Source organism: Lagenorhynchus albirostris, chromosome 21 (assembly GCF_949774975.1).
Source record: "Lagenorhynchus albirostris chromosome 21, mLagAlb1.1, whole genome shotgun sequence".
NCBI lineage: Eukaryota > Metazoa > Chordata > Mammalia > Artiodactyla > Delphinidae > Lagenorhynchus > Lagenorhynchus albirostris.
The window spans coordinates 12,706,884-12,729,009 of record NC_083115.1 but is presented as its reverse complement, the minus strand read 5'-3'; the positions used below and the strand labels follow the sequence as shown (position 1 = coordinate 12,729,009).

At 51.9% G+C, this 22,126-nt stretch overlaps 2 protein-coding genes across 3 annotated transcripts in view; one reads left to right on the top strand and one right to left on the bottom strand.

Moving 5' to 3' along the window:
• Positions 1–1,683, top strand: part of TNKS (tankyrase) — a 183,766-nt gene extending 182,083 nt beyond the window's left edge. The window contains exon 28 of the mRNA XM_060136739.1: positions 148–1,683. The gene's annotated coding sequence lies outside the window, so the exon portion shown is untranslated. The remainder of the gene's footprint in view (positions 1–147) is intronic.
• A 3,680-nt stretch (positions 1,684–5,363) lies between these two features.
• Positions 5,364–21,834, bottom strand: DUSP4 (dual specificity phosphatase 4). Of its 2 annotated transcripts, XM_060136397.1 has the most exons (5): positions 19,226–19,754; positions 17,477–17,514; positions 11,167–11,312; positions 10,010–10,229; positions 5,364–9,322 (listed from the first exon to the last, which is right to left on the bottom strand). In XM_060136397.1, the coding sequence occupies exons 2-5, from the start codon at positions 17,481–17,483 to the stop codon at positions 8,937–8,939; spliced, it is 759 nt and encodes a 252-aa protein (XP_059992380.1). In that variant the 5' UTR covers positions 17,484–17,514; positions 19,226–19,754; the 3' UTR covers positions 5,364–8,936. The 2 variants fall into 2 exon arrangements, with proteins under 2 accessions (XP_059992380.1, XP_059992379.1); XM_060136396.1 differs by lacking the exons at positions 17,477–17,514; positions 19,226–19,754 and adding an exon at positions 20,975–21,834.
• Between the last annotated feature and the right edge of the window lie 292 nt (positions 21,835–22,126).

Genomic DNA, 22,126 nt, shown 5'->3' with positions numbered 1-22,126 from the left:
ATGTACCTATGTATATATACATGCACCCACATATATATAGAAAGATGGTCATGGAACGTTGAGGGTGATTGTAACAGAGATACAGGATTTCAGAAGATTTTTTGCTTTCTAATATTTAGATTGTTTGAATTTTTTTTTTTTTTGCAGTACGCGGGCCTCTCACTGTTGTGGCCTCTCCCGTTGCGGAGCACAGGCTCCGGACGCGCAGGCTCAGCGGCCATGGCTCACGGGCCCAGCCGCTCCGCGGCATGTGGGATCCTCCCGGACCGGGGCACGAACCCGGGTACCCTGCATCGGCAGGCGGACTCTCAACCACTGCGCCACTAGGGAAGCCCATGGATTATATTTTAAATGGGGTTACATTGTTGTAAACAAATATCCAGAATCGGCATTCAGCCTAATTACAGAATTCAACCTATAAATCTACCGTCACATTTCTATTACTTAATGGTCAGGTGTTCTCTATGATTGAAAGATAAATCCCCAACTGTTACTTAAAATAAAAAGGAGACATATACAGACATACCAGACAAGCGGTAACCAAACGAATGTAGACATGGTATTATTGATTCCAGACAAAGTGGGATGGAACATTACCTGGAAAATAAGAAACATCACCTACAAGCCACAAGATGCTGTATCAAGCACGACTTCATGCATGCAAGGCAACATCGGAACACAGAAAACACAAACTGTTAAAATCTTCCACTATGATTCTGATTTCATCAAATCCTCCTCGTATTTTTAATTCATTCCTCTAAGAAACTCACAAAATAAAAATGAAAATATCAGGGAGTCGAATATCATATTTAACTAACTTGAACTTTGTACCCAAAAGCAGAGACTGTACATTCTTTTTGAATGTCTTTGAAACATTTAAAATAATTGACTTAGCTAACATCTCAAATATTATCCTGTTATCAGGGAGGAAGAAAATTTCCTCTACCTTTCTACGTTATTCTGGCTGGTCTAAGAATTAAATTGACATGAGATAGATTAACAGGAGAAAAATCACACAAACGTTGAATGACACGTATCCATGGGAGAGACCCAGGAAAACTGAGTAACTCCCCAAAATGGCTGAAACCTTCACCTTAAAGACCATCTGCAGCTAAAGATAAAAGAGGATGTTGGGGGTACTGATTTGGGACTTCAGAGGGGAGGAAGGCAATTTACGTGGAGATGGAAAAGCAAATGTTTGGTAAATAAACGTTTGCTGGGCCTGCAGAGACAGTGGGACCCAGGAACTTTAACAAGCAGACTTTGCTGGGTTCCTCTTTGTCTACTAGGTTATCTATGGTGATGCTCCCTTCCTGGAACAGGTCCTCTATCTGCATTCTTTAGGGGAAGCTCAAAGTTTCTTCCTGAGTCTTTTGTTCCTTGATTACTTCCAATTCGAAATAATCTGCATGGCAAAAAGACATTTAGGGGTGGCAAACTTTGCTACCTGTACTGTCAAACACATACATTTATAAAATGCATAAATAAAAGTCTTGAAGTAATTACACCAAATGGCTCATTTTGGTTACTAAAAGTAAAGGAAAGTGGGGTGTAGGGCAGGGATATGGAGACGGAGGAACTTCCATTTTTCCTTGTATGTATTTGTGTTCTTTGAAGTTTGGGACAGTGAACATATGTATTCATATTCGTGTATTTTCGTGTATTTATCATTAAACAAATTTACTGGTGTACAATTTACCCATTTTAAGTGTAAAAGTCAGGTTTTGTTTGTTTGTTTAGTAAATTTACTAAATTTAAGAGTTGTACAACCACCCAAAGTGGTGATGCAGAGTCAGCTTGGGAACACTATGATGGAGACGCCTGGAACTCCAAGGTCAAGTTCCAGAGCTTTTCCACTGAACTTCCCCATGGCAACTAGTGGGGAGCCAGTTTCCTCAGCTACTGCTCTGGTTAAGAATAGATTCCCTGCTTTCACAAGAGACTTCAGCACCATTTCCAGAAGATCTTCAGGGCTCCCTCTTCTGTCTGTGCTGTCAGCAGTGAGCTCCCTGGAACTCCTATGGGTTCTTTGCTAGTTCCTGCACAATGAAGTGCACACTTCTTCAACCGCTGGGTCCTTGGGCTGGACCAAATCTTTACGGAACAAGTCATGAAATCCGCAATCTCTAGGGTAAGAGACGACTTTTCTCTAAAGGAAAGTACGTGTTGGAGAAACTGTCCCTTTCACCTTGTTTTTAACTTGTCCATCCAGCCTCTCTCTTCCAGGAAGAGAACTGGTCAGATCTCAGGACACCCACTGGACTACATTTTCCCCATTGGGTAAGGTCCTCACACCTCAAGATTAGCACATTCATCTTATTCTTTCTCCTGCTACAAAGTCTGCACCTTCCCCTCTTCACCTGCAGCTAAGAAGCTAACAGTGTGGGGCTTGCTCTGTAGACAGAGCTCTTTTGTGTTCATTGGGTGACAAGGTCTAAGCTGGCTTGTCAAACTCAGCTCTTATCTAAGACCCACTGTTGGGAGGTAGCAGACGTGTGCCCACATGACAGATGTTACTTGCTTCTAACATCCTTGGATGAAAATCCCAGTCTAAACCTCCCCAGCCCTGTAGCTCTATGTGCCTCCAGAGATCCAGGGAAAAGAATCTTAGCAGGGGCTTGTGGGGATGCGTCTGTCTTACCCAGAGATCCTGGGTAAGACCTTTGCCTGTCCCAGCCTGGCCGCCAGACACAGGGTTTCAGTAGCTCTGTCCACTGGTCGTGGAGGATCCAATTCTAACTGTTCATATTGTGCGCTCAGTTGGTCCCTGTGCCACTCACTGTGCAGCAGGAAAGACACCTCAGGTGGACCTGAACAAACCTGACGTAAGTGCTAATGGGGAGAGGCGGGGAGTTGAAATCGGTGGTGACGTCAAATGCTCCTGCCTTTATTTCCTCCTCCGAATGTGCTTTTTCAGCTTTCTACTTTCCAGCATTTTTTTACCTAAGGTTAGGTTTATCTTGTGATGCTTTCTGGATCACATGGGGCCAACACAGCATAAGCAGACAGTATGCATAGTGGTTAAAAGCTGTGTTTTGGTCCTTGGACGAGGTCTTGGATGACCAATGTCTCTGGATTAGGGGTGAAATTTGCATTTTCAGGTTTCCTAGTTAACTCTCTGTTTATTGGTGTGGTGGTTTGAAAAATGGCTGCCATGAATTTTTTTTTTTTTTTTTTTTCCGCTGTACGCGGGCCTCTCACTGCTGTGGCCTCTCCCGTTGCGGAGCACAGGCTCTGGACGCGCAGGCTCAGCGGCCATGGCTCACGGGCCCAGCCGCTCCGCGGCATGTGGCATCTTCCCGGACCGGGACACGAACCCATGTCCCCTGCATCAGCAGGCAGACTCTCAACCGCTGCGCCACCAGGGAAGCCCACTACGATGAATTTTTGACATTCCTTCCATCCAGAGGCAGGGTTTGGCTCGCCTCCCCTTGAACCTGAGCAGGCTTGAAACTGCTACAACTGATAAGAGTCGAGAGGAAGTGATGCTCTGTGACTTCTGAAACCAGACCCTAGAAGGGGGTGGAGCATCCACCTTGGTGGCTGGAATACTCGCTGGAGTTCTCATCCGTCTTGTATGGACTCTGACTGCTCGACTGGAGAGGGTGCATGTAGGCGCTCAAAGAGACAGTCACAACTGAATTGTGAGTCTGTGAGTCGACAGCCAGATCAGCTGCCAGTCCTGTGAATGAGCCGTTTGGATGGTCAGCCTGGCCGAACCCCCAGATGACAGCAGCCCAGCCAACAGTGGCCGCAGGAGAGACCCCAGTGAGAACCACCCAGCAGAGCCTTTCCCAGCTTTCTAATCTCCAAATTCCTGAGCAAAGGAAAATGGTTGTTGGTATACACAACTAAGTCCTTGGGTAAGTTGCTACAGTAATAGTGATGTGATCAGAATAATTATGGGCTGCGGGTTGTTATAACGGCAGGGGATTGAAGGGAAGGGAGACGCTAGAGGCCAAGCCTGTATCAGGCAGTCCTGAAACCAGCTGTAAGTCAGAATCTCTTGGTGGGAGTTTGTGCAGTCTCTGACTCAATGTCTTAGATGAGCCCAAGAATCTCTATTTTTAAAATAATCTCCTATAAAAAAATTAGAACTATTTTTATCACAATAGTGATAGATGCCCAGTACAAAAGGATATAAATCTTACCCCCCAACCTTGTGACTCTTTTCTTTTTTCTAATTTTCCTGCATATTTGTTTCTTCAGGTGAAATCAGGATCATTTTGCCATGTTCCTCCCAAATCCTGTTGGTGTTTTGATTGAGATGATATTAAATGCATAGGTTAATTTATGGAGAAATAAAATCTTTTCAATACTGAGTCTTTTCAGCCAAGAACGCAGTATGTCTTTCAGATTTTTTCAGATGTTCTTCTATGTCCCTTGGTAGCGCTTTACCATGTCCATCAGCCAGGTCTTGCCCATCTCTGGTAAAGTTTACTGTAGGCAGTTTGTCTTTAAGCTGATATTGTAAATGGGATCTACTACTTCTATTTTATTTTTAATTGATATTTTCATATAGGAAAGCTATTGATTTTTTCATGTTCATTTTGCAATCAACCACTAGCTGAATTCTCTCATTTCTGATAGTTTTTCAGTTGATTCCCTGGTGTTTTTCAGATACTTATCATCTGCAGATAATTTGGGCTCACACTTTCCAAACTGTATACATCATTTCTTTCCCTTGCTAATTGCAGTGGTCAGTGCTTCTAAAATAATGTTAAATAACAACGACACAGTGGACATACATGTTTACTAATATGATTTTGGTTTACAATTTGGGAAATTTGTACCAATGGAATCTGATAGAAGCAATGCCCAGATCAGCATTGGGGAACCACTGACATATCATCTTCATCTGTTTATTTTTTCTGTCTGGAAGCATATTGCTATTTCCATGCTACAGGATATGAGAGAACATGAGGTCCGTAAAACTTCCTAAGATTCTGTGAGCCAGGATGGACCCCCTCGTTACTGATGGGGAAGGGTGTGGTAACTCCTTGTATAGTCTTTGGTTACAGCCCTAGTCACTTGTGCTTTAGGCTGTTTAAGATTGACTTCTCCCACCTGGGAACCATCCTTATCACTCCATCTTGTACTTGGCACAAAGGAGACTCTCAGATGAAGGACATCTGTCTCTTATCCTTCACTTCGTCCTGTCTCTCTGACTAGAGAAATCAGGTTCTTGAGATTCCTATCCGCCTTCTCCTGTCACCTTCCTTGAGTGGTGTTTAGGGAGCTCACAGATCTGACCAGCCCGTCTCCACGGGAGATGGTACGCAGTGCACAAGATTATCAAATGACCCAGATCTTCCAAGTCATATCAGCGCAGTTTTTCAGGAAAGGATAAACCAAGCCAGAGGTGGTTGAAAATGTATTTATTTCTCTTCAAATGATCTTTTTTTCAAGCAATAAATAAAAACTGACATGTTTGACTTTTCTAAAAAACAAAACCAAACAAAAAATCCCCTAGACTATATACATCCTACAGAAATACAAGCATATCAAATGTAGAAATGACATCACTCTGAAACATGGGGCTATTTACAGAAGTTACAAGTATTGCATTGCTCTGTCTTGAAGAAGCCTCTTTCTCCTATGACTCATAAACTCTAAGGAAGGGCAGGGTCCTCTTCAAAGAGGTGGCACTCTCCATCCTTCTCGATAGACAGGGAAACTTTCAGGGAAGAACATCGACATCCAGACACTGTATTCGGTTTCCTAACAACGCTCCGCAGATCAGCTGGCTTTCAAGGGGCCTGAAAGGGCCCCTCATTCAGGAGGTCACGTGGCCCCTGAGCTCCTGACAGAAACCATCTCGTCCCTCAGCAGAGCTGAGGGGACTGACCATGAGACCACACTGAACTAGTGACAAACCCCTGGCTGTGGCTTCTGCCAGACAAGCCAGCTCTGTGTTATCAAGACCCAGCTTCCAAGAGCACCTTGCCATCCAGAAAGTAGCTTCCCAAACTTGGTTACACACGGAGAGCACCTGGGGAGCTTTGAAACCTACTGATGCCTGGGTCCCTCCTCCAGAAATCCTGCTGTACTTGGTCTGGGATCGCCTGGTAGCAGGGTTTCAAAGCTCCCCAGCTGAGGCTGACGGGCAGCCAGGGCGAACCACCACTTTACCGACTAGAGACCTGGCAGCCCCTCCAATCTCACAGCCCCTTCCCCTCACATTTGAATCACCCGTCCCACCTCCCTCTGCCCATCTTCCCGCGGATTCTACGTTTTTTCTCGTGGCTTCCCAACCTTTTGGGTAACTCTCTGGAATCGGGCTAGGATGGGTACCTGAGGAAAATGGTCTCAGGAGGCCACGACTGAGGCTGGGAGCTCCCGGCCACCGGCTCACAGGCGGCTTCAGCCGAATACTGCTCGGGGGAAGCTCCACGAACACACTTGGGTCACACAGAGATGCCGGGAGGGAACCGGCAGCATTCTCCAGTCTCTACGGAAGATCCAGAGTGCCTACTGCCTTTGTCAACAGCACAGTTGATCTTCGGTGTAAGTGGCAATGCCTTCCAGCCATGACACATATTTCACGTCACCAGAAATCACTCCATGGGAGAGACACCTGTTGAAACCCACTGGCCATTTGGACAGACCCTGCGGTGCTGTCTTCATTACAGCTATTCCAAGTCATCAAAGAGGCTTCTGATGGGGAAATAGTGACCCAAGTCCCTGTTTCCAATCAAGCCAATTTCCTATTTGATTTCTAAGAGTTTTGGGGCTGCTATTGGGTACAAAGAAAATGGCTTTATAAATAGTGGTTTGACGCTGTGACAGAAGACTTGAATTGGAAAGCAGGGAAAAGACCTGTCTGGCGCAGGTCCTGGGCTCCGACCGTGTGGTTGGCATCCAGTCTGGGAAAGCAGGATACACAAGTTTTGGCCAATGTACACTCATTCTGTAAAAAGCTACCTTCCCTCCTCTCTCAAGCAGTCCCTCCTGCGGGCCTATCTGCTTGTGGGAACCCACACTTTTTCAGACAGGGCTTGGGAAAGGCAGGACAAATGATGCCAACACAGGCTCATGTTTATGGAAGGAAATGTAAGGAACCTGGTCCTGTCTGGGATGTGGGGCTGAGAAGGAGCATTCCAACACTATTCCAACCTTGAGGCTTGACGTTATTTATGGGTGAGCAGGAATGTGCATCACTTAGATCCTCAGAAGGCTAAAAAAACCCAAAAAACAAAACCAAAAAGCATGCTCTCGCTTCTAGACAAGTTTGGAATTACCTCTAACCTGGTACTGGGTAACAACACTGTTCCACAATACTACAAATTAAATAACACGTGGTTTGTCCCGTCCTCCCTCCCCCCAAGCCCAACCCATCTCCTTCTTTCTCCAAAAGCCATTCCTCCATCTGGAAAGGGCCCTGAAAATGGCAGTATCCCAAGAAAGGATTCTAAGACGGCACACAAGTGCCCTGGATGCCTGTCACAGAAACCAAGCAGCCAGCCCCCCCACAGAGTCTGCCCGACTCTTCACTCACTCTCTCTTGCTGTCCTAGACTTCCAAGGGACCTGAAATGGGGTGTCCACTCCCTTCTTTTTATTCACCTATTCACTTTAAAAATATTCACCGACACCACGAATTTTAAGAACCCAAGAATTTGTTGGTGTACTTCATTCCAAGCAAACCCCCTAAAATTAAAAACTCTGATTTATGCAAGAGAGAAAAAAGATGGTGCTTCCACTTCCAAAAGGATCCATTTCGGGTCTATCTCTCTTAGCTGGGTTCCCCAACGGCCTTGCCAAATGATTCACTGCAGGAAAAGCTGAATTGCGCCCAATTTTTTTTACGAGCACCTTATATGATATGGCATTTATCACAGATGATATACAAGTTCTCAGGCAGGTCTATGAGAAAAATGCTTCCACCGCCACAGTGAGTTATTGATCACCAGAAACGGTTGTATTGTTGTGGTTTCAAATCGCTTCAGTGGCCCATGTGCCCAAGAACCAAGTGCGCTCCACGCTCCGTATTCGCGGATGCAGTATGCGCGGACGCAGTATCCGCGGATGCAAGAATCAGCGGATTTACGCATCCACGGATTTGGGTATCTGCGATGGAGGGAAGAGGTGCTGCAACCAATCCCCGGCAGATACCGAGGGAGGCTGTAATGAAAAAGTAGTCCCTTCCTTTCTTCCTCCTCCCACCCCACCCTGCCCCCTTCTCAGCGGTAACAAACGCAAGCTGATCATCATGCTAACTTGAACACACCACTTACTTCCTAACTGCTTTGACGTCTGCATGCTGTTGTGCTCTGCTGATCCACATTAACATAAATATATTCTAAATTCACCATCACTAGACTCTTTGTACTTACATACTCTGAGGAAATTCTTAATAAATACTTTTATTTATTATTAAGCATAATTATTCACCTGTTGGTGGTGACTTAGAAAGGAAAACCATGTCCTAAAAGATTTCTTTAAAAAAAAAAAAATCCTGTAACTACAACAACAACAAAAGGACCGAGCACACAGAACCAGGCACTTCTGGCAAACTTGTTTTTATCTTGTCCCTTTCCCTCCCCTCCCTCCCTTCCCCTCCCCCTCAACAGAACTGGGTGGGCACATTTGCCAGGATCTGCGGGTTTCCTAACTTCAAGCCTTACTGCTGAAAAAAATGAGGTAAGAAATTCCTATCTGAAAAGTAAAACTGACGCACAAACCAAAACCCAGGTCTTCCCTGCCTGCCGAGGAAGACATTATTGCTCTAAGTTGGAGTGTTGTGTTTGTTTGCGTTAAATATGTATTCGGAGTCCTTATTGCCATTCTAGCTGGCCCCCCGGTTGGCCAAAGAGAGATGGATGGAAGGAGCTCTGTCGCCCCCTGTGGGCCAGTCCCGACCTGCTGCCCGCACAGGGCGCCACCCAACCCGGGCTGAGAGCCGACAGGTGTAGGGGAGGGAGGATTCGAGAGGCTCTAACAGCTGGGGGAGGTGGTGATGGGGCTGTGCAGATAGGGCAGGCTGCTGGGCGCCGGGTGCCCCCCGACGGAGACCGGGAAGCTGAAGACGAACTGCGACGTAGGGGTGGGAGTGGCCTTGCCCCGCTCGCGCAGCGGCCCCGACGGGCTGGCGGCCTCCACCGCGCAGGACGTGGCCAGCACCTGCGACTCGAACTGCAGCAGCTGCCCCATGAAGCTGAAGTTGGGCGAGATGATGCTCCGCCGCTGCTTCACGAACTCGAAGGCCTCCTCGAGCCTCACGCGCTTCTTCATCATCAGGTAGGCCAGGCAGATGGTGGCCGAGCGCGAGATGCCGGCCTGGCAGTGCACCAGCACGCGCCCGCGGCAGTCCTTCACCGCATCTGGGGCAGAGAGCGGCGCGCCGTTAGCGGCGCCCAGGTCCCCATCCTTCCCGGAAGGCGGCTGCAGGCGGCCTCAGCCGGGACGAGGGTGCGGGGAGGACTGGAGAAGAGGGGGCCCTGCGGCTGAACCCCTGAAGGAACAGCGCCTCCCAGACTGAGGCCGCGCAGGGAGGAACCCACGGGGGGAGGGCCTCTAGAGTTCCACCCCCGCTAGCGTATTTCGGAGAATTACGCAAACAAATGTACCTACGCAAACAAATGTACTACGCTTAGGAAATACGCCAGCTGAAGCTGGCGCAATCCCCGCACACACGGCAGGGTTTTCATTTGCAGGAACAAAAACAATGACCCAATCCTTCTTTTGTCTCCCTCCCCATCCCCAGAGTCTTATCCTCTCGGCACCTGGGGACGTCCAAGGAAAAGGTCCTTGGCTCTGTAAGCTAACAGCACCTGCTGTTTGCCTAGGTCCGTCAGACCATCCAGGGCCTGCACAACACCCCACGGGCAAGCCTTCCTACTGAGGAAGAGGGGAAACAGGCAGCCCCCCCGGATATGGCCCTTCCTAAGTCCCTCCTTCCACACACCAGCTACACGTGGTTCCCTCTTCCCTCCCATCCTCCCTCCGCCAGACCTGGGCCCAGCACCCGGGCCTGGGAGGACCCAGCACCCTGGCCAGAGCCAGCCTACCGATGTACTCGATGGCCACCATGAACCAGGAGCTGATGTCGGCCTTGTGGCTGTCCTCCACCGGGATGCACTTGTACTGGTAATGTCCTTCAAAGTGGTTCGGGCAGTCAGAGGAGACGTTTAGCAAGGCTGTGATCCCCAGGGCGTCCAGCATGTCTCGCCGGGCTGCGTGATAGGCGCTGCCGAGGTAGAGGAAGGGAAGGATCTCCACGGGACCCCCCTGCACCAGAGAGGGAAAACAAAGCGCCCCCCACCCCCCCACCGGCAAACGTCGTTAAGTGAAAGGCAACTGGGCAGGGGGCTGGGACGTGTGGGGGCGGGGAGAGGGAAGCCAGTCTCAGGTGGGCTTTCATGGGCCCCGGGGACACTGCCCGTGGACCCGGCCCCTCCAGGTTTCCCGTGTGCCGCTCGGGCCCCGGCAGGGAGCGATGGGCTCTGGCCTTTCTGCTCTGCTCTGCTATGGGCCCCACCTGCTGGTTCAGGCAGACCACTTCCCCCGTGACAGATGAAGCTGGCTGTGCCCCACTGTGACGCGAAGAGCTTACACCCGCTACCGCTGAGCTACGCGGCCTAGGCGCTTATTCGGCTGGATACGCCTTCACTTGGCAGATGAAAGGCAGACGCCATGTCCACCTCACACACAAGAGGAGGCATCCTGGCAAAATGAGGTAACGCTGGCTTCACTAACGACAATCCTCTGAGTCAGATCAACACAAGTGATCTCGGATTTGGGGAGCAGAGTTGCTGGACCCCATACATTTACTCCATTTCCATCTAAAGGAAAGGGCTGGAAGAGGTGGGCTTGTACGAACCGTAGTGGCATAAGCTGCTTTTCTTGGGAGAAGGGTTGGTTGATCATTTATGTCCATTTAGCATTTACAATTAACTTGTATGGGGGGCGGACAGCCGAACTGTTTTGAATCGGGCAGTCCACATGCTTCTGGCCTCCTTCCTTGCTTGTCCGCACATAACTCTAGAGGCTAAGTCAGGGACGTATGTGTTTATATTCTTTTCTTAGGTGAGGGTAATAAGAGAGGGAAGGGGAAGACTTCCAAGGAATAGTGGACTCCACCTAACATCACACCCCGATACTCAACACATTCTCCCCACATTGAGGCACTGCGTCCAAAGCCTTTGACAAGCAGTCCTCTTCGCACCTGGTCGTGCAGTGGGGTGCCACAGGAGCTGCAGCCCAGGTCCAAGGACTCAGCCGTGCTTGGGGGCACAGCAGGTGGGATGGCTGCCAGGGCCTTGGTTTTAGAACAGAATTCCGGGTACTCGGAGGAAAACCTCTCATAGCCACCTGTAAAGTAGAAAGATATTCAGGTTAATGGGGTCGCTGAGCCAGCAGGAAACCACAAAGAACTTGAATCCTACCTGATGGAGGAGAGCTGTGGGAAGCTGGGGCTAGTTGTACCTACATTTGACACTGGGTGGCACTGTGGGCCCAGAGATAATGGCTATGGAGACCTTTTTCCCTGGGATGCAGAGATTACATTCGGCCAAGACTGCATCCCGAAAGCGGGAATGAAAGCTTTAGGGACAAGACTTCGGATTGGGATGCAGATACACAGAGGAGGATGTGCAGGGGAGATGAAGAAGGGATAATTTCTTTACAGTGATGACAAAGAAAGAGGGAATAGCCACTGGGGGTTTCCATGAGCACTTCAGCTGGCCCCTGCGCCCTACAAAAATGTCTGTCATCCCCCCACTACAGCCCTTCTTTTAGAGAGGTTCTCCAATGTGGGAGAGAATAAAAAACTATTACCCTGGCACCGGCCCTTCCGGATCTCAGCAACAGAACAGATACCAATCGCACGGCCCCATGAACAGCTGTTCCATGGACATGGGGCCAAAATGAGAGCAAACGGGCTTAAATCTAAATAAATCCCTCTTGCTACATACAGGTTTGGGGCAAGGGAGGATTTCCTGACCTGAGAGTTGCTAAGCCCTGGAATGGTTCTCTGTGGGGTCGTCTTCCGGGGAAGGAAGGTCGTTTAAGTAAAAAGAGATAAACGGCCAACTTCTCTGCAATAGTGTCAGTGCCATTCAGGAAAGGGCCGGCTGGGCGGACGTGGGCAGAGATGCGGGCAGAGATGCAGGCAGACGCAGGCAGTGAAACACACCAAGAAGAGAGACATTCAGCCTGTATATCTGATTTTCTTGTGATCTCTGGGACTTCCCTTTGCGGGACACTTACCATCTATTGTCAAGGTTTGGCCCTGCTTGTATTTTTATTTTTGCAGTTTCTGTTGGACCAAAAATGGATTATAAATGAATTCAGTAGGGTCTGCGGGTTCTGGAACAACCACTCAACTGATGGTCACATAGGCAGCTAGCCCGTTACGTCTTTATGACTAAGTGATAGGGTGGGTGCCACTGTTCCCGATCACCACTGTGCAAAGCAATTTTCCAACATGTGACGGTTAGTCAATTACTTGCCCTGAATCCCAACCCTAGAAACTTCCGCTTTGGAGAGGAAAGAAAATTATGTTCGCCACGTCATTAAGGCTTCCAGAAACAGGGCAGACATTTTTTCCTCTCTGACTGGAGGCCTCCTGTTTCCCCCACTCCCTCCCTCAGGCTATAAATGGATATTTCTCTGGTCCCAGGCCCTGGCTCCTGCTGAGTCATAATGACCAGCCTCCCTGGAGGGAAAACCTGCTGAGGGGCCAGTACTGCCCGCTTCAGATGTGCTGGTGGCCTCAGTGGACTTCTCGTCGCAGGAGCGGCCTCCCTCCCGTTATCACCCCCATCTGTCCCCTTTCCCTATAAAGCTGTAAACACCGCTGCCCCAAGTGCGGTGTGTGTGGGAAGAAAAGCCAGCAAGTGCCTCTAGCTGAAGGCCCTGGGATGGGAGACTTCGGGAGACGCTGCCCTTTGGAGAAAGCGGAAGGAGAAATGGGTCACTCAGCCAACGGAGGTTGATCATCTATATGAAAAGCCATCACTTGTTATTCTAGAGACTTCTACAGGATTTGAATTTTTTTTTTTTTTTTTTTTTTTTGCGGTACGCGGGCCTCTCACTGTCGCGGCCTCTCCCGTTGCGGAGCACAGGCTCCAGACGCGCAGGCGCAGCGGCCATGGCTCACGGGCCCAGCCGCTCCGCGGCATGTGGGATCTTCCCGGACCGGGACACGAACCCGTGTCCCCTGCATCGGCAGGCAGACTCTCAACCACTGTGCTACCAGGGAAGCCCAGGATTTGAAATTTTTTAAGTAAGATGATCTGTGTCTTTATTACAAACTTTGAGCTAGTAAAATACATTTTTTTCAAAGAGATGCAAGGCATGAGTGGTGCCCTCCAAAAGCTCATCGGCTAGACAGGCAGGCCAACAGTCACAGGAGGGCCAGGGCCCGGCTCCAAGGTCACGGAGGAAGAGCAGGCCTGAGGGCAGCAGGAGCTAAGGAAGCTCAGAGTGGTGGGAAGAATGTTCTCGCTGCTGAGAAGGTACACGACAGGGCACCCGACCGAAGTCCTGAAGAGCCTCGCCTCTGCAGTCGGACTCACAGGTCTGGGTTCAATCATCGGCTGTGCAGCCTTGGGGCCGTCACTGAACCTCTCTGAGCCTCTTCCTCATCTGTACAATGTGATGAAGCTTCCAGGCCAGGAGTCTCCTGTGAGGACTGACTGGAACGGCCAGTGCACTGCACCGGGCCTCGGGGAGAAGCTCAATGAAGGTTTTCTTTTTTGGTACCTACAGGTGACTTCGGCTTTACTGGCAACTTCTCAGACCCTGGACAGCCTTCTCCTCCTGGGCTTTACTTATTTTTTCCAGTAGGCATCTTGAGAGCTGGTAATTAAGACAGCAAAAGAACAGGTGCTGGGCACTTCCTGAGCCCTGAGTGCCCTGCGCAGTCAGGGACATCTGCTACCTCCCAGGGTCAACCGTCAATCAATCCGGGGCGGGGAGGGCCCAGCAGAACCCTCGGAGGGCTCCGAGGCCAATCGCACCTGTGCAGGGGAGGGTGCAGGCGGCCCAGAGGCCAGACCCGGCCTGAGGGGGGCTGTCTGTCGTCACCCCCAGGCTGCTCATAGCAGGACAGAGAGATAGCAACTGTCAGGAAAGGCACCATTACAACAAAGTGGAGAAACACGATTACTGAAGAGTCTGTTCCCTCTGGGGGGTTTTCAGAGAACAGGCAGAAAGGAACCAAGTGAAGAAGCAGATCTGTTCAAGGGACAGGAACAAGGTGAGGGCCGCGTCCCTCGGTGGCAGCAGTGGAAAGGTTTTCCCTCCTGAGCCGTTGCTAGCTTTGGGGGCAGTCTGTGGCTGGTAGTTACAAGGAGCATCACCAAAGGATCTCCTTCTGGGGCCGAGGTGCTGCACTCAGGCCAGGCCCTCGGATGAGCTGAACATGCCCTGGTGGGCCTGGAGCTCGCAGGCGAGGCAGTGCAGACACAGGAGTGCAGGTCAGGGGCCATTCAGTCCACACCCCACCCTGGCCACACGCCAGGAAGCCACCTCCAGGTATCCCATGCGTGTTCATAAAAATGACAGACCCTCTTAAAAGGAAGTGTTCATTATATGTCAGGCTCTTCCCACACAGGTATCCAACCAGTAGCCCTAGAGGAAGGCATGACAAGCCCCAGTTTTACAGAAGAGGAAGCGGAGGTGCAGGGCAGCCCGCAGGTAAGGGCGGGACCGGCATTCAGCCCACAGAAGGGGCCTGAAAGCCCCTTTGAAGCTGGCCATCAGGAGCCCACCCTGCTGCTTGCCCACTGCTGCCTCCCCGGTGGGCCTTCTCTAGGGGCCTTGCCTGCTGGTTTCATCACGCGAAGAAAGAGTTTTCACGCAGAAACAGAAGGGATGTGAACAGAGCACTGCTGACACTTCACCAAACTGCTTCTTTCCGGTGCTTTTCCAGGTAGTCATGGAGGAGTCGTGACCAGCGTTTTTCTATTTAATGAAATAGAATAGAAGCTGCTTGAATGCGCTGCATTTACAGAGCGTGTAATTTCATGGCACTGTGCTTTCAGGGTGACGGTCCCCGTCACAGGGACTTCAGCTAAAGCCACTTGCTAGCTCTTCTTCCCCCACACACCGCCTTGACTCCAGCCCGAGTGTGGCATTAGCCCCGTCGGTGTGGGGCTACAGACACCTGGCCAGGTGATGAGCTTACTGGAGGGTACCACTCACGTCTTACATCTCTTGGGAAAACATGTATTTTAAGAGCTCAAATTATGTAATAAGCACACGGATCATTTCACTTAAAAAAAATTCAAATCATCCCGAAGAATATAGAGTAGCTCTATACTGGGTCATGGCAGAAATGAAACTGAATTTCTTAGGGTGGGTGGGATTGAAGAAGGCTGCCCCCAGCCCCCTCTCCTCCGTGCCTCCCTTCCCAGCCCACATCTGTGCAGGTACCAGAGCCTCGGCCCTTCCAGTAAGTGCTAGATTTAGATCTCCAAGTTTTATCCAAAACTCATGAGAGGGAAAGCTTATTGTCACTGTAGACCCGGAGGGGAGCGCTCTACCCCGTGACCCCTGCAGATGTGCAGGGTAGACACAGCAGACAGGTGTGGACGCATCCCAGCTCCGACTGTGGAAGCCCAGCTAACACATTCCCTCTAAGTCCTGTTTTCCACCCTCCAAATGTAAGGATTCCAGACGATATCATCTGTAAGTTCCAACATTCTGTGATCCTGAACGTTCACAAACCACTCATTTGCAAACTACACACTGACAGCAGGTGCGTCAAGACCTGTATTTCCATCTTCTGAACACATTTTCACAGCACAAACGCCAATGAATTCCCACCTGGTTTTCTCCTACGTCCTATTGCATGTAATTCTGTAACAGACATGCTGACTAATTTTGACCCGTTTTTCTCATGTTCTCATTTAACAATATACCTTCTAGTCTTAAAGCTCTCATTTTCTCAACTTCATTTTAAAATTTGAGAGTCTTGGGGGGCTCGGGGGAAACAGGACTATAATTTTCCACTTGATTCCCCTGAGGAATAACTACATCTAAGTTCCATTCTGTGTTCCTTTCATCTTCTCACAGAAACTGTAGCTTTGAAAACTGGCTGGCCTCCTGCTTATGCAGGGGTGGGAGTGAATGTGGGAGAAAGTCCTTGGGAAAGGGCAGGCTGGCGTAGTGCTGGTCGTCTCACCATAATAGGACTCTTAATGGGGTCTGTGATGGGAAAGACTGTCTCTTGGTGGTGACGATGGTCACGGATCTTAACGTGGCTGCCAGGTTTTTCCTGTGACCCTCTCCACGCTCAGAATATCACCGGTTCACAGACAGGGCTCATGGCCTCGCTCTCTTGGGACAGCTTATCAATACGAGGCAAATGTTGCCCAGCAGGCAAGTCTGGGGACATTCGAAGGTCCCTTGGCTTTGAGAACTTCCCTTGATGCGGGTGTTGACCTAGGAAGCGCCCCTCTAAATGCTGAGCAGCATTTCCAGTTTAGCTAAATGGGCTTCTCACCTTGGGGCTCGGTGTCAAGACCTCAGTCCCGGGCCAGCTGGGCTGACACCTGATGCCACACTCGGGCTGGACCTTGTTTGCAGCCCCTCCCAGAGTCCTTCTGTGCTATCTGCTCCGTTCAGCAAGCCGCCTTCTGCTGAGAGTCTACATTTCTTCCTCTCAAACTTCCTCTTTGTTAGATGGGAACTGCCTCCCAGCAAGAAAACCAGCTATCTGCTTTCAGATGTTCTGATTTTTTTCAAGGAATTTCTTGGCCCTTTAAAAAGGCCACCCTTTCTCCTCCCTGAGTTCTCTGTGCAGGCCACCTTGTTGGGGACAGCCACCTTTCCTGTAAGCATCCAGGAGAAGCCCAAGGGAGCTGCGATAGGTTTACGGACAATCAGGTTGCCACTCTCAATTTACACCTACACCCTGTCTTTAGTTGCTTTTGTTGGTTGGAAACATCCAGTTCAAATGATGCAAAGAGTAGTGAGTTTGCTTCATTCCTTACAATTCTTTAAGGCTTTCGACTAGGGGTTAGGAATTACCTTTAAGGCCTAATTTTTTTTTTTTTTTTTTTGGTAATTCTAACAATTCTTGGCTGTCATGGGCATTGTGTCCTGTTTGCAAGGAGAAAAGCCAGTCCTTTTGCCTTTGGGTGAAAGAGGTGTTCAACCTTAGCGTCCCCCAGGACTCTGCTGTTTGATGCCACTGACCTCCTGGAAACGAGGATGGACAGGGCAAATGGACACAGAGAAAGAAAAGACAGAAGACAGTCACCCGAACCCCACCCATAGCATTCATTACGGGCCTTAGTGGCTGTTTTCACAGGAAGCATAATGTCAGGTCTGTATGATCAGGCCTGGGGACTGCTGGGTAGGTGACTTCCAACCTGGAAGGAGAAGTTGGAGTATTTAGTTGATCTTCCCAGTTTCTCAAAACAGCTCCAGGACAGCTTTTAAATCAGAACTTGAATAAGACTGACAAAGGTCATGGGCTGAGACGAATTTTAGATAGAAGGAAAAGTAAGATAATGTTTTTATACCTGACATCTTCTGCAAAACAGACTGATTTATTTGGAGACTGTGGGAGGTAAAGGAAGACTTCTGTTAGGGTAACAAAATGCTCTTTTTGTCTTTCTCTATTGACCCAGGGTGGATGGGGTGGGAGTGGTTGTCTAAAACCCTATTCCAAGGATCTATGAGGAGTGAGAAAGGGATTTCAAAGGAGACGTGTACTGTAATAAAATCTGAAAAGCTAAACTTTCTAAACTGTCCCTAAAAATGTCTTACAGGATTTTAAATAAAATGAGCTTAAAAAAAAGTTTACCCCAATGGGAAGCTTTTACTAGCCAAAAGACCAGAAAATGTAGTGATTTGGGTTACTGCTTTTAGCAAACCTTGGGTAATATTAGGAAATGTAAAGGCCAGATAGTATTTCATTGATAGAAAGTAAAGTTTACTCTTAACTATGAATTCTTGCCTGTAGTATTAGTTATTAACTGCCTGCAATGAGTAGCCAACTTCCTGCCCTTCAAAGTGGCAGAAATGGGAAAATCGGCCTTTAAAAATGCAATTAATTGGTAGAATTATATAGCCTGTGGCCAGGAAGGGTAATAGAGCTTCTGAAAATGCCCAGCTGTTTTTACTCTCCCTCCAGGACGGCAGACACCAACAATCAGTCTTCCACTGGCTTAATGTCTGACCACTTTTATTCCACACCCACCACTGCACATGAAATGAGACTCCCAGGAAGGCCCATTGGCTGCAAAATAAAGGAACAACTCCGGTGGGAAAAAAATTACCCAACCCCTAATCAATTAAGGCATTTACTAAAGATAATCTAAGGGGCTTGTCTCCCCCTGTTTCCCTTTAGTTCCCCGTCCCCAGCTCCCCCCTGCCCATGAGCCCACATTTCCTGCCATTCCACTTCTCCAAGGAATGAGAGTGCAGGAGGCATGGCTGTCCTCCCCCAGAGGCACGTTCCCGCAGCGCTGGGGGAGCAGACCACGCCCATTTCCTTCTGCCCTCATTAGGGATGCCTTTCCAGTAGAAGTCAAGAAGAAACAGGACCTGTGTGGAGAGCGCCTCTGCTTAGCACATAAATGAAAATACGCAAGTTGAATAGACTAGGACCCAGTTAACCTCAAAGATGTTCTACCACCACTGCAGAACAAGCTGGAAGGAGCACCCCCCCCAGCCCAAACTGTGAATTTTAGGCGGCTGCTTCCAAAGGCAGGCTCCCTTTGCTCAGAAAAACCCAGCTGAACCTCTCCTGGCTCCTCCCGGGGGGCCTATTCCTGGAGAGAGAGAAGTTCGGTCCAGGCCTAGACACTTTCCGGCTCAGAGGATGCGGACTTTGAGAGGCAGCGGGCCGTCCTCCCTGCCCGCACCAGGTCAGACAACAGGAGGCAGTGCAGGCCTCGGGAGGAAACAGCCCTTAAAACACGCCTTTTCCGTGGGCCAGGCACCTCGCCAACCGCCAGGGGACTGTCGTTTTACCCAGAGGCTGCCCGTCCAACGCAGCCTTCACATTAGCATCTGCCTTGCGCCGGGCGGCCGGTCCGCAGGGCGGCTCTCGGTACAGGTCTGGCTCCGGGCTCTCCCGGCGGGATTCGCGGGAACCAGGGAGGTGCCACGAGCCCGAGGCGGAAGCCTTAAAAATCTGTCTCTCTCCCCGGGAGCGGGGCCTAAGTGTCTGCGCGCCCGGAAACCCTAGGGCGGTCCTCTCCGGATTTCTTCCAGGAAGAAAAACAAAACAGAACGAACCCAGACCCCACGTGCGTCTGCCCTACCTCGAGAAGGGTCCTGTGTTCAGGGCCCGCGCAGGCAGGCGCGCGATCGGGCTCCAAATCAGGAGCGATCGAGGTCAGCGCGGCACGGAGAACACCCCGGCCAGCCCCTGCCACTCGAAGGGACTTTGGTCCCAGAGACGTTTCTCTCCTCGTCCCCACGAGCGCCGGCACGCCGGCATCATGCAAGGGAGTGCAGGAGGCGTGCGTCAACAGCCCGGACCCCAGCCCGGCGCTCTACCCGGTCCGGGGCCGCGTGGCTCCCGGCACAGCTCGGCGCCAGGGCAGGCGGGGGCCCCGGGCCCCCTGCGCCCAGCTCGCCAGGCTTAGCGGTCCTTCCGGTGCAAGGCTCTTCCTGGCACTTTCTCTTAAAGCGCTGGGAGGAGAAGGGAGGAGCGTTTGGTTTAATCTGAGGTGCCAAAGGCCGCCCTCGTAGAGAAAGAAAAATCAGCAAAATCGCCTTAGTAGTTCAACCAAAGGTCAACAGCAGCATTTCCCCAGCAGCTGACAGGTCAAATGGCCAGGAAACAACTGCCGAGAACAAAGTCCCCCGCTGTTCACGGGGGCAAGCCTGGCCCGCCGGCACTGGGCAGTGTTGTGCTTTTTGGCAGGGGCGGCGGGGAGAGGTTTCCGCCGCGCCTCCCGCCCCATCTCCCTTCCTCTCCAGTGAGCGGGTCTGGAGAGGGCAGGGCAGGAGGGAGGGGGGCCAGGGGCGCCGACAGGGAAAGGGGCGGCTCTTTGATAGCCCGGGTCCGAAACGCCTCTGGACTTCGGAGGCCAAGACCCGCCGCGGGCGAAGGAACTCGCGGAATGCGGCGCGGGAGGAAGGGGCACTGCGCGGCAGGGGCCCCAAGCAACCCGCCAGCTCCCCGCCGCCCGACGCCCGGCAGGTGCGGTCGGCGCCCCCGTCCCTCCAGGTACTTGGGTAGCCCTCAGCCCTTTCGGAGTTTCCGACTTGCACATTTGACAAGACCTCCCCTCCCCAAGAGTTTCGCACTTAAGCGCGCGCCGCCATCTGAGAGTCGAGTCTGAACAAAAGGTCGCACTTGTCGCAGTTTGAGGCCCCGTCCCGCCTTGCGTTCCCCAGATACTCGGACCTCCCGCCTCCCGCTCCGGAGCCTGGGGATGGCGGGAGGGGTTGGCGACCCTCCAGCTGGAGCTCGGAGTTGGGCAGCAGGGGAGGAGAGAACAGATCGCTCCACATCAGGCCCGCAAGCCGATCTTCGTTTTTGCGTTTAGGAAGGGCTGGTTTCCAGCCGGACCCGCAGGGCCCATCCCATCCCCGCGCTCACCCTCCTTCACCCCCTGCCCCATGTCTCGGGATCTCTGGGTCGGACTCAGGGCGGGGCCCAGACACGCCAAACCAACAGGCCTAATCTCTCCCCCACCTCCCGCACCGTGGCACTTGGGAGCACTTCCCTGGACTCGAAGGTGGGCAACGCAGCTGAGTCGCTTCGCCCGCAAGACCAGACCGTTAGTGGCTGTAAACAATCGCAGAATCGCCAGGAAGAGTCCGGAATTTCAGGTGACGGAGCCCTCACCGTCTCTGAGGACCTCAGGACCTCGCGCTTGCACACAAACACACAGAATCCTTGCACACCACGCGCACACACCAGTACGCACAAAGGAGTGCGCGGGGGGGATCCCGCAGCCACGAGTCCCTCCAGGCACTTCTTCTCCTGCCCACTAAGGCTCAGGCAGCGGAGCCCCGCCGCACCGACCCTCCAGCTCGCGCCCGGCGCCGGCGTTTACCTTTGAGCAGGCAGATGTCGGTGCGCTCGGCGTTGCGTCGCAGCGCCTGCACCACCAGTGACACGGTGCTGTCCTCGCGGAGGCTCTCGGCGCGCGGGCTGCGCTCGTCGTAGACGATGACGGCTGAGTAGAGGCCGGAGCGCAGGCGGGCGCGGACCTCCTCCTCCGCGGGCAGGATCTGCTCCAGGCTCACCGAGCCCTTGGCCCGCCGCCGCACGATGGTGTTGCAGCGCACGTTGACTGAGCCTCGAATGTAGCCGGCGCTGTGCGCCAGGAACGGTCGGCAGTCCAGTAGCAGGCACTTGCCGCCGCTCAGCAGACCCAGGGCGCCGTGGCTGCCGCTGCCGCTGCCGCCCGCGCCGCCACCGTTCTCGTCCCGGTTCATCAGCCTTTTGAGCACGCTGCAGTCCATCTCCCGCAGCTCCTCCACCGTCACCATGGTCGCCAGGAACCGCGGCTGCTGGGCACGCGAGGAGGCGAAGGACGCCCGGGCCAGCTAGTCTGCAGGAAGGGGCGAGCGGGGGCTAAGGGAGAGCGCGGGCAGAAGTGGCCGCAAACTTGGCCCTTAGGGGCTCCCACGGCCGAACCTCTTCTCCCGGTCCCCTTCCTCCCAGAGACTCGCAGTTACATAGCAGTCCGAGCGGCCTCGGCGCCAGGCAGCACGGTGCCAAGGGGGAGGTGGCGGTGAGGGGAGTGTGTTTACGGGAGAGGACCAAGGGCTTCTTTCCGTTGTCGCCTCTATTGTATTTTGCCCGTTGTGCTGCTCTGGCCGCCGTTCCCCACGAACTGCCGGAGCTCCGCGGTCTGCCCCAGCCAGAGTTTCCTCTCCTCGGCTTATGGATTTATTAATGCTCCTCTGCTCTCCCCCGGGAGGGGGCAGATTCATTACTACCTCGCGAGGCCCCGCCTCTTTCCATTCTAGGTCGCGAGCCCTGCTCCGCCCCCCGCGCTCGCTCCCCGCCCCCTCGCGACTCCCCTCGCCCCGCTGGTCCCACCCCCTCCGCCCGCCCGGGCGCGTGAATGGAGTACCGGCCGCTAGCGCCCAGTCACGGGGACGCGACGTCACAAAGAGCGGAGTAAACAGGGCGCGCGGCTCTCGCCGCCAGGCCCATTCATAAAACCAAGACCTAGAGGATGAGGGAGGAGGCCTCC